This window comes from Hakea prostrata, chromosome 5, assembly GCF_041222555.1.
Source record: "Hakea prostrata isolate BN-2017 chromosome 5, UWA_Hpros_2, whole genome shotgun sequence".
Classification (NCBI taxonomy): Eukaryota; Viridiplantae; Streptophyta; class Magnoliopsida; order Proteales; family Proteaceae; genus Hakea; species Hakea prostrata.
The window spans coordinates 38,434,252-38,446,540 of NC_142604.1; the positions used below are offsets into that span (position 1 = coordinate 38,434,252).

Consider the following 12,289-nt stretch of genomic DNA (forward strand, 5'->3'; position numbering starts at 1 on the left):
CCCAAGAAGCCGACGATGAGACGCCAGCTATTGGGGAGGAGCATTCCGGGACAAATGTTCCAGTGATTCAAAAGCTGCGGAAAATAAAGGATTAAAAAAGGGAAAGCGAACCCCGCTTTCCGGTGTATCTATGTACACGAGAAAATTCACCCGGAAGGGATGAATCAACCCTCTCATCAGGGTGGGGAGCCTAACCTGATATGAGGAAGGAAGGTCAAAATCTTGGACAGTGGAAAGAAGAGTTTCTCCATTATAAATGGAGGGAACAGAGCCGAGCCCACCATTGGACCCGGAGGTTTGAGGTTGCCTAGAGGAATCAACGATCTTGGAAGATCCGGACTCCACAAGGACGGGGAGAAGTTTCGGTTTTTCTTTCAAAACCTTTTTGAGAAACTTCAGCGAACTCCTCCCGAGAGGACGGTTAGGGTTTTGTTATCACTATCCGACTGTTCGGGAGTAGGAGAAGCAAAAGCATCACTTGCTATCACCAACATGGGGTACTAAAGAAGCCCTATCGTCCGCCATTACTTGTTTCGATAAACTACAAAAAGAAAAGACCAGTAAACTTACCGATTCGGTGAGACGGAAGCTTGAGAGCGGGAAGGCGTGAAAGCGGGACGACAAAGGTTCAAATTCCAGACGGGAAGAATGAAACCTACGAAGACAACGAACCGCTTTTAAAACTCCCGCACGAGTGTTCGGGAATCCGAACGATCGAGATTGATTCAAAATTGACGATCAAGATTCGGAGACGTTTTGAAAGTTTGAACTCACGAATCCGAAATAGGCGTTCGGAAACCGTCGCTTGGATGACGTGAGCCACGACAGATCAAGCGCAACAAAGACATGTGGCCTTACATTCACAACGCTCGAGGAAAAGTGACCACCGCATTAAATGTGATATGACATTTAATGAAGCACGCAGAGATCATCACCTGACGACAAACCCAGTTAAAAACCAAGCCCTCGAGATCGACCGAACGCTTGGGTCCGGGGGCTCGTGATATGGAGAGTTTATGATCGGACCGGGTTCATACCTGGTCCGACCCCCGACCCCGTCGAGACGGAGAAAACCGAATCGCTCCCGAGCGAACCGGATCAGAAGATGGCTCTCTTGAAGAAGAAAGATTATTCAGCTGCAAGCGTGCCCTAATCTTACTTATGGATTAGGGTAATCACCACGATGATGAAGCAGACTCAAAGCGACGGCTGCGGATAATCATCATCAAAGGGATAACTATCGCATAACCTAACGGTTATCTCAGGAGTCCTCTTCTAGCCCAAACTAGTAGAAGTCTATCGCTCAACGGATCTTACTAATGAGATCCAGCGACTACCCGAAGAAGGCTCGAGTGCATCCAACGAAGGAGATTCGAAGGTACACTCTATATAAACCTCACTACCATACAAGGTGAGGGACGGATCAATCGATCAAGGAGAATACTATCTGATACTCAGGTTCAGATACATACTGATAGACCTAAACTATCAGCGTCCTGCTATCTAGATCACCTTTCCCGTTTCTTCATTCATTAGCTCTGTGTTTCTAGCAGAGCCGTTTGTGATTAAGTTCATCAACTGATTTAGCCTTCGGAGGTGGACTCCCGACCCCAGCGGTCGGGCCACATCTGACGCTTTCGTTTTGCAGGACATCACGTGGAGATCCAAGGGCTGAGCAGATTTTGGACGCATCACTTGGACACAAGGTATGATAGATAAAAGAGTTTTGTATCGGACACTCACTATTTTTGGGTAAAACTAGTGACCATTTAGTATATTATATCCAAAATTACGTGTCACCACATGTATAATTAAAAGTTACCTCAAATTAAATTTTACTATTAAATACAGATAAAATTACCTAAATGCCTTTACCCCATTTAACATGTTTAAAATGATCTTACTAAACCCTTAGGTGGGTGAAGGAAGAATCCCATCACCCATCTTCTATCTCTCTCTAAAAATGGCATGTCTCTAAGTTTTTTTGTTTCATATTAAGTGATTCATATCGGTTTTAAATTTTATAGATTCCAATAGAATGAATGATATGAACAAAGAATATACAAATTATAAAATCTACATGAACAAATACTTGAAAGGTATGTCATGAAAGATTTTAAACATAAAGACTATAAAATAACTAGTTTTTTTTTATGATCCTAAATAAGCACTTAAATTATGGCACAAAAAATTTGACAAAATAAGTAAAAAGGTAAACTCTGATAAATGTCTTTACTATAAGATGAATAAACTCTGATAAATGCTTTTACTATACGTCTGCGTCGAATAAGATCATAATTATATATTTACTTATATTTAGACGATATGTTTATTCTTGGTTATGATCATTCTGTAGTGAGTGACATCAAAGAAAACTTAGCTAAAAAATTGGACATGATGGATCTTGGTGTTGTAAACACCATTCTTGACATGAAAATAAGTTTTTCTAGGCAAAGAATTATCCTTAGCCAATCTAGCTATATTGAAAAACTACTTTTTAGATGGGGATATAGTGGATGTAAACTGATAGAGACATCATATGATTATAACAAAAGCTTGTGCCGAATGATGGTAAAATTGTGAATTAATCAGATCATTCTAAACTGATTGGTAGTCTCTTGTATGCAATAAATTGTATTAAGTCGGACATAGCCTATACAGTAAGTATGCTGAATTGATTCACTAGTAATCCTAGTATAAAACATTGGTTTGTTTTTACAAGACTAATGAGATACCTTAAGGGTACTTTAAACTATGTTTTTCTCTAAATTGGACATCCTCAAGTTTTGGAAAGATAATTATGATGCATCTTATTGCTCAAAAATAGAAACAACAAATCTACTAGTAATTATTTTTACACTATGTGAAGTGGTTGTTGAAAGAAAATCCAAGATATAAACTTGTATTGTTTTGAATTCTATCTTTTATGGAATTAGAATTATATTCTCTAGCCTCAAGAGGAGATAAGACAAATAGTGGATAAAAAATCTGATCATGGATATTCTTTTGATTAACTTAAAAATTTATTTTGTAATAATTAAGCAACAACAATGATAGCTAATATCTCACTCTTTAATGGTAAGAGGAGATAAATTAAGTTAATGTAGGTTGTGTTGAATTATCTAATAGAACAAGAAGTGATTACTTTAGTTGATGTCTGATCGATATAGAACATGGCAGATGCCCTTACAAAGGCATTGAAATACGAATCAAACATTCAAAATTGTGGGGGAGATGGGGTTAAAGACCATATGAATAGATAAGTCTTAATCCAATTTTATGTTTGTTGAAAACATGGACTGATGTTTCCTAATTAGAATAGGATTATGTTTCCTCATAAATCTAGAGTTTTATTTCTATATTTCCTTTTCCTACTTAGTATAGGACTTAACTAGGTTGTAATTATAAATACCCTATTAGGGTCTTGTGAATAATATACTTTTAGAGGAGCAATTCCTCACATTACAACATGGTATTAGAGTAAGGTTTTGTTTTTATCCTACAGAGGTACTGTAGAAAAAAAAATTTTAAGTCGCTATTCACGTGTTTGTTTTCTTTTTCTGGTATCCTGGAACTGTATATTGGGTGATTAAGTGCATGTCTAGGAAAATTTTGTCTAAGGAGTATGTTATTTAAGCGGACCGATTGTGTCCCTCCAGTCTTTCCTGGAAATTTCCTAGCGTACTTTGACTCAACAATATACCAATTGGAGGTAACCTGAGGAGATACTTTTCACGTGAATTAGTGGGAATAATTTTGAAAATATTTTAGGGGTTTTTTGTAATTTTGAAAAAAATTCAGGGATTTTTTTTGCAATTTGCAACAATTTTAGGGGACTTTTGTGTAAATTTTGAAAAAGTTCAAGGACTTTTTGAATAATTTCTCCTTGTAATTATGGCTGATCCCATATCTCCTTTATCTGGTACATCTGAAGAATCTCCCATGTCTTCCATTCATAAGGATCGTGTGTTTTCTCCGCTTCAGATAACCACTGTGAAACTTAATGGGACAAATTATCTTAGATGGTCTCGTTCAGTTTCCCTAGCTGTTGGTGCTCGTGGTCTTACTGGCCATCTTGATGGGACTTTTACACAACCTTCCAAACCTGGTTTGCAACTTTCCGAGTGGTATATAGATGAATGCTTGGTTATGGGTTTTCTCATCAACTCCATTGAATCTACCATAGTAGAGAGTTATCTTCTCCTTCCTGATGCGACAACTATTTGGAAAGTTACTAAAGATATATACTCCATAGTTGGCAATGATGCACAGTGCTTTGAAATTTGACGGAAAATCAATCAGTTATAGCGGAAGGACCTTCCTCTTTCTCAGTACTATAACACTCTTTGGGGATATTACCAGACTTTAGATTTCTATGGGAAGTTTACACTGAAGAATGCTGAAGATGCTATCACCTATCAACAATGGGAAGATAAATAGAGAGTTTATGATTTTTTGGCAGGATTGAATATAGAATTTGATCAAATTCGCAGACAAATCCTTTTGAGAGAGACTCTCTTCTTTGGCTCAAGCTTATGCCATGGTAGATATCAAGGACAGTCGAAGGACAGCTATGGTACACACTCAAACATATGATAGATCTGCATTGGTGGTTGGTTATGGCAATAATAAATCTAGTTCTGGTAATTTTCGCCCCCTAGTAAAGTGCGAGTATTGTGGAAAAGAGCGTCATACAAAGGACAAGTGTTGGAAGTTGCATGGACGTCCAACAAATTTCCGTGGAGGAGTTAGAAATGGAATCAAGGGCAGCAATCAAACATCTGCAAATCAAGCCAGTTCTGACACCCTGAGTACTCCAACACCTCTTTCCTCAGATGAGCTCCAACACCTTCGCCAATTGATGTCCAGACTTGACTCATCTTCTCCCATATAGACTTCCAGTACGATTATAGTCTCTGTCATTGATCCCTCTATTGATCCACAAATCCCCACAGGTATTTTTGGTTGTCACAATGTCAATTTGACTTATCCCTCCTGGGTAATCGACTTTGGGGCAACCGACCATATGATAGGCTCTTCTACTTTGTTTCATACTTATTCATCTGTCCCTATTGCTCAGGATGTTCGAACGACTGATGGGTCTTCTCCCCTATCTCTGAGAAAGGATCTATTATTTGTTTGTCTTCTCTTACCTTATCTAATGTCATGCATGTTCCTAAGTTTTCGGCTAATCTTTTATCTATTAGTAGCCTTACTCGTGATATGAACTGCAAAATAACTTTCTTTCCTTCTCATTGTGTGTTTCAGGACCTGGAAACAGGGCTTACGATTCGCAGTGGTAGACAGAAATGGGGGCTCTACTTAATGGATGGGTCCCCATCAGCTCTTTCTACGGTCTTTAGTTCCACCTCCCCTGTACTTTTTACCTTATTACAGTGGCATAGTCGTCTTGGCCACGTTCCTTTACCTATTTTGTCCAAATTATTTTCTGATATGATTAAAAGGTGCAATTTAAATGATTTTTATTGTGAGGCATATATTTTGGCCAAACAGACCAGGCATGTTTACCTAATTTAGATAATCGTAGTAAAATTCCTTTCTGATGTGTGGGGTCCTTCTCGGATCGTGTCTGTATCTGGTCATAGATGGTTTGTTACCTTTATTGACTGTTGTACTAGAACCACATGTGTTTACTTACTTCACCAAAAAAGTGACGTTTTCTCGTGCTTTCAAAATTTTCATAATATGATTAGGACTCAGTTTTGGGAGATAGTCAAAATCCTTCGTATGGATAGCGGAACTGAGTACTTGAGTGGCCCATTCCCTTCCTACTTAGCAAACCATGTCATCATACACCAATCTAGTTGCGTCGACACTTCACCTCAAAATGGGGTTGCCGAACGCAAGAATAGACATCTACTTGAGGTAGCACGTTCCCTCATGTTTTCTATGCATGTGCCTCTACGGTTTTGGGGTGAAGCTGTTCTTACTGCGGCATATCTAATTAATCGAATGCCTTCCCGAGTCTTAGACCAATATTGTCCCCTTGAGGTTCTTTTAGGTACAACAGTCTTTACAGTCTCACCTAAGGTTCTTAGATGTGTTGCCTTTGTCCGGAACCACCATGTTCATGGAAAGTTAGATCCTCATGGGTTAAAGTGCATTTTCTTGTGTTATCCTCCTACACAGAAGGGGTATAAGTGTTTCATCCTAGTTCTCGTTGTTTTTTCGTCTCTATGGATGTTGTGTTCCAGGATCAAATTCCTTTTTTTCCCCTACACCTTTTCAGGGGGAGAGTTTTAGTGAGGATGTTCCAATGTTAATTCCTCCTTTTGATATTTCTCCTGAGATTCCTACAGATGATCCTCCTTTGGAAGATGGAATGACCAGACATGAACAGTTGGTGGATGATATACAGGGGAAGACTAGACCTTTGAAGACCTATCAAAAAAAGCAACAAGTGACCCCTTCTAAACCAAGCCAGTCAAAAGCTTTGGTTCCTAGCCCTGAACAATCCGTTCCTCCAGGTGAGTCTGTCTTTGACCCTTCTTCTAATCCTACTTTAGACTTACCAATTGCATTAAGAAAGCAGCATCGAACTTGCACCAAACATCCTATTTCCAATTATGTTTCATATCAGTCTCTATCTCCAAAATTTCAAAGTTTTATTTCCTCTTTGTCCTCTACTTCTATTCCTAACACTTGGCAGGAAGCATTATCTCACTCAAACTAGAAAGAAGCTATGGATGAGGAAATGCAAGCTCTGGAAAAAAAAAAAAACAAAACATGGGACTTGGTGACTTTGCCCATAGGAAAGCAGACTATTGGGTGCAAATGGGTGTTTGTGATCAAATACAAGGTAGATGGAACTGTTGAAAGGTACAAGGCAAGATTGGTTGCCAAAGGTTTCACTCAGACTTATGGCGTTGACTACCAGGAGACATTTTCCCCTGTTGCCAAGATGAACACAATTCGTACTATTATTTCATGTGCAATTAATAAAGGGTGGAGTTTACAAAAATTAGATGTGAAGAATGCCTTTTTGCATGGAGAACTCCAAGAAGAGGTATATATGGATATACCACCTGGGTATTCTACTACAGAGACTTATAGGAAAATATGCAAGTTAAAGAGGGCTTTATATGGGCTGAAGCAATCTCCAAGAGCGTGGTTTGGAAGGTTCCATAAGGCAAAGATATCTAATGGCTATAAGCAGAGCAATGTAGACCACACTTTGTTTATTAAAAGAGATGGTTGCCACACTACTATACTTTTAGTATATGTGGATGATATTGTGATCATAGGCAGTAGTGAGGATGAGATTTCAGCATTAAAGACTTTTTTGGGAACTGATTTTGAGATCAAAGATATGGGAAAACTAAGATATTTCCTAGGTTTAGAGTTGGCATATTCTACTAGCAGTATATCTCTATCCCAGAGGAAGTATACATTGGATCTTCTCGAGGAAACTGGAATGTTAGGATGTAACCCTGCTGAGACTCCTATTGAGCCTAACCTACACTTGAAGGCAAAGGTAGGAGAACCAATTGACAAGATAAGGTATCAAAAATTAGTGAGAAAGTTGATCTATCACATTTGCAGTTAGTCTTGTTAGCCAGTATATGCAAGATCCCTATTCCTGACATTTGGATGCAGTATATAGGATCTTGAGATACTTGAAGACTACTCCAGGAAAAGGAATTTTAATTTCAGCTCATGAACATTTGAAGATTTGGGCATATACAGATGCAGATTGGGCAGGATGTCTAGATGATAGGAGGTCTACCTATGGGTATTGTGTATACATGGGAGGTAACCTTGTGACTTGGAGAAGCAAGAAACAGGCTGTAGTTGCATGGTCCAGTGTCGAGGCCAAGTTTAGGGCAATTGCTCAAGGCATTTGTGAGGTACTATGGCTTAAAGGACTGCTTCAAGAGGTTGGGACAGATATGGAGGTTCCTATACAGTTATACTCAGATAGCAAGTCAGCAATCAGCATAGCTCATAACCCAGTACAGCATGATAGGACTAAGCATGTGGAGATTGACAGACATTTAATGAAAGAGAAGCTTGAGGCTGGGCTGATCCATATCACTTTTGTTACTTCAAAAGAGCAACGAGCTGATGTGCTCATAAAGAGCTTGAGCAAGAAGATATTCAATTACATTATGAGCAAGTTAGGCATGATAAATATCTATGCTCAAACTTGAGGGAGAGTGTTGAAAACATGGATTGAGGTTTCCTAATTAGAATAAGATTATATTTCCTCATAAGTCTAGAGTTTTATTTCTATATTTCATTTCCTACTTATTATAGGACTTAACTAGGTTGTAACTATAAATATCCTACTGGGATCTTGTGAATAATATACTTTTAGATGAGCAATTCCTCACATTACAACAATGTTATTTTGAATTGTTCAAATTTCATCTAGTCATAGTTAGCATTCATAAAAAATTTACATATTTCAGATAATTTGGCAAGATTGTGAAATATAAAGGTTTGTGAAATCATTATACATTGATGATATACCAACCTTTGTTTGAAGCTTGATTACCTTATTATTCCAAACAAGGAATATGGAAATTGTTGATATGTTTCGATGATACTATTATTATCTTTGTATCTTTCCACATCTGATGATATGTTTTCCATAGAAATGTTTATCATTTCAAATTTGATGATATAACCAATAATTATGTTGGACATGATAACTCTAACATTCCAAATAGAACATGGAATGGTTCTTTGTAAAAGAGACCATTAGATCTTGTTCTTGTATAAAAACTTGATGAGAATGCGAATGATTTTCAGTCATCATGTGAGTTGTACTAAGTTCTTTTGATTGAACTAGATACTTAAACAAATAATTGAATTCATATTTTGATAAATTTGCAATGGATGGTGAAAATGGAGGAACGAATCCAATCCTCTAGCTTGGTGGAAAGATTTACTTGACAAGTAAAATCAATCAAAGCTGTCAGGATGGATCTTGATGGGGATGATTCACTTTATGAGTAAATCATTCAAGGATGCTAGGAACAGTTATATTGTTCTTTGTGAGAATAAGTAATTCACTTCCAAGAAGAACTTCTAATTAGATTGGGTTTAGATTTGTTCTAAAATTCATGTTTTGATTCAAAGTGTTCTTTTGGATTGTATTGAAAATTATCCTCTTTTGGAAAGTTATGAATGATTTTGTATTGAGTTTGAACATTACATTTTTGGGACTGATGCTAGAGCCATATGTAGAACATAGGAGGAGATTGTTGAGGTATCTAAGTCATACTCAAATATGGTTGATGTATTTTAGTTATACCCAACGTATGTTCTAATATAGGCCATTGGATCAGTTATGATCCAATGGTGTAATGGGCCTTTATGAGAGAGTCCAACTAACCGTAGAATCTAGTGTTGGTCTATAAATATTAGCTGGAAGCAACGGTCTGAGTTTTCCAATCTAGATACTTAGGGTGTAATACTTTAAGCAACATTGTGCTTAAGCCCTAACCCTTAAATTGCAATGGGTCAATCCAAAGTGGAGTTCTATTGCGATGTGTTCAATTGGGGTCCGATGGGTATGGAGTGTTCATGTTTCAAGTAGGGAATGGTGGGGTTTGGCCTGAAATGCCTATAAAACAAAACCCATTCTTCCATTACTTTGAGAAAAATTTATAAACAAGGGAGAAGGTTAGAGCAAATTACAAAATTTAAACTTCCATGGTCTCTGTTTTTGAAGTCAAAACCTGAAAATTCCGAAAGATAACTAAAATGTTATAGTGACAAAAGCAGAGGCAAGATGCAATGCATTGGTCCTATTTCGATTCCTACGGAACAATCTCCGTTAAGGGTTTGATAGCTCCGATATAAATGCTGGATATGGTACAAGCAAAGAGAAGTTTCTTTACTCAAGTTTCTTTGGGAGTTTGCTTGTTCGGACATTGGGTCATCCTTCACAGCGAATTAAGAGGTGGAGAGAGAAAGTTGCCGAAGGAAGATATTCCAAGGGTTGTTGCAGTATATAGAACTTGGTTTCAAGATAATTATGATTACCTATTTAATGTAAATTTCATCAAATGATGGATCCATCCAATTATAGAAATTTAGTCGATCAAGCTCCAATGGGAAGAATGAATAGAAATTTGGTTCTTCTCTGGGTTTCCTTTTTCATTCTTTTCATCTTCTCCTTTGAGAACTCAACAAATGATTGACCCAAAGAAGAGATTCATGAGGAAAAGCTTGTCATTGTCATCATTGGCGATATCTCTATCTTCATCTTCATCATACTACTGCTTTGTCGTGGGCGGAGGAAAGCAGTGATGGAGGTTGGAGTTCTTCTTGTTCTTCTACGAGGTCTAGTGGGAGTAATGTTGGTTATCCAAAAAAAAAATAAAAAAATTGCAGAGTTCAAAACTAAAAGACCTGGGGGTAGGGTGGTTGCCAGTAGGAAAAGGTGAAGGCAGTTAGTCGCCAATAGGGGGAGGCGGTGGGGTTGTAGGTAGTTCTCCCTTCACCCACTTAAGGGTTGGGTATGGAAGGTATTAAATTGGGGGCAGTATGTCATTTTCTTGTCTAGAGGGCATTTGGATAAATTTTAAATATTTTAAATAAGGGTAAGGGCATTTATGTAATTTTACCCCATTTAACTTATAACTATTCATGTGGGTGCCATGTAAAAAACTCTAGAAAAATGATTATAAGTTATTAAATCTCATGAGCCAAACCCACAAAACAATTCATGCAATAATGGCACTAGAATTTGTAAGTTATCCAACCTACAATAAATAACAAAGCAAGGTTAGAAATTAGTTGGGTTAACCGTTTTGACTGGAGGTTGGGTTTTCTATTCCTAACTCCATTTGCGGCCGATGTAAAATTTTACCTACGTCATTTTCCACCCAAAAAAAGAAGAGCCACGTTTCTCTTATCTGTGCAAGTAGAGGACTATGCTCTACTTACACTCTTCAACAACATATTTAGGAATGGACCCACTTCTGGCCCACCATGTCAATTTTTAGAGATCCGCCCTTCATGGAAAGGTATGAGGGACCCAAGATCCAGACTACTAAAAAACCAAGGTGAAATTTTGGCTATTAATTTCCAATATGTTGAAAATGCTTATACTTATAGTGGGAGCAAAAAAAAAATTTTCTAAGAAACAAAATTCTGCATTTGCAATGTAAATTTTATTGTGAACACTAAAACCCATTTCCGTCCTTACCTGCCTGTTTCTGCCTACTTCAATTTGGCTTACTATTAAGGAAATGCATTTCTGAAATAAAGCACTTTGCAAATATTCTAAGATTGCATAAACCGGGAGGATAAGTCTTACTAGCAGAATGAATGTAAAGAAAGATGTTGACCACCAAGTGTTCGAAGAAAGTACCTTTCAACTAAGAAGGCAAGAACAGATATAACCATGGTTGCAATAATGTGCTCATAGACGACAATAGGGAGGGCGCTAACACCTTTAGAGAGAACGGATTGGATGAGAATCATGTACAGTGCGATGCATAGTCCATTTAAAGTAAGAAAGACGTAAGGCTTGCACATATCAAACCATAACCAAGCCCCTCTAAGCTCCATCTTTCTGCTTACTTCTTCTATCTCAAAACCTTCACTTGCAGGTATTCCGTTAGTCCATGAGAGAAGATAGCTTGATCAGCCTTGGACCACAGAAGGGTTGCTAAACACTCGAAAACATTATAAACACCAGGGGAAGTATTACTGATAAGGAGTTTAGCAGACTTTAAGACGAGCACGTGGTAGAAGGGTTGCTAAACACTCGATCGATGACAATGTAAACTAATGATACTGGGTGGGCAAGTCAAGTACTTCTTTTGAGTAAACACTATAATAATGCCATATAAGTAGTATTTCTTTTGAGTAAACACTATAATAATGCCATATAAGGACGGGGTTGCTGAACACCCTGTAAATTTCTTGGCTGAACGCTCCAAGAAATCTTATTATACAATTTAGCAGGTGATAAGTTGATTTCATGCATATTATATTAGACGATTAATTTACTATATTTTCATGTGTTTACAATTGTTTTATATCAATTTACCCTAATATGATATGAAAATGAAAATGTTGCACCCTTTCATTTCTATAATTTTGGTGATTATATATAATTCCTAACAAATTCTAATTAAGATTTATTACTTTTACATGTAGGAAATTATCAAACAAATCTGCAAGGGTATTATTGAGAAATTTTGTAAAGAGAGTCGTAATGGAACCCAACTGGATTTTATTCCACTCCAAAAAAGGAAAGTATTGTACATCAAGTTACAGTGCACTCTGGAAGCTTCCTTAAGTAAAA

General features: G+C 37.5%; 1 protein-coding gene across 1 annotated transcript in view; it reads right to left on the reverse strand.

Annotated features, from left to right (window-relative positions):
* LOC149015925 (WAT1-related protein At5g64700-like) overlaps positions 1–11,717 on the reverse strand; it is a 45,384-nt gene extending 33,667 nt beyond the window's left edge. The window contains exon 1 of the mRNA XM_089156329.1: positions 11,348–11,717. Coding sequence (XP_089012455.1) covers positions 11,348–11,547 — 200 coding nt within the window. The 5' untranslated portion in view covers positions 11,548–11,717. The remainder of the gene's footprint in view (positions 1–11,347) is intronic.
* Between the last annotated feature and the right edge of the window lie 572 nt (positions 11,718–12,289).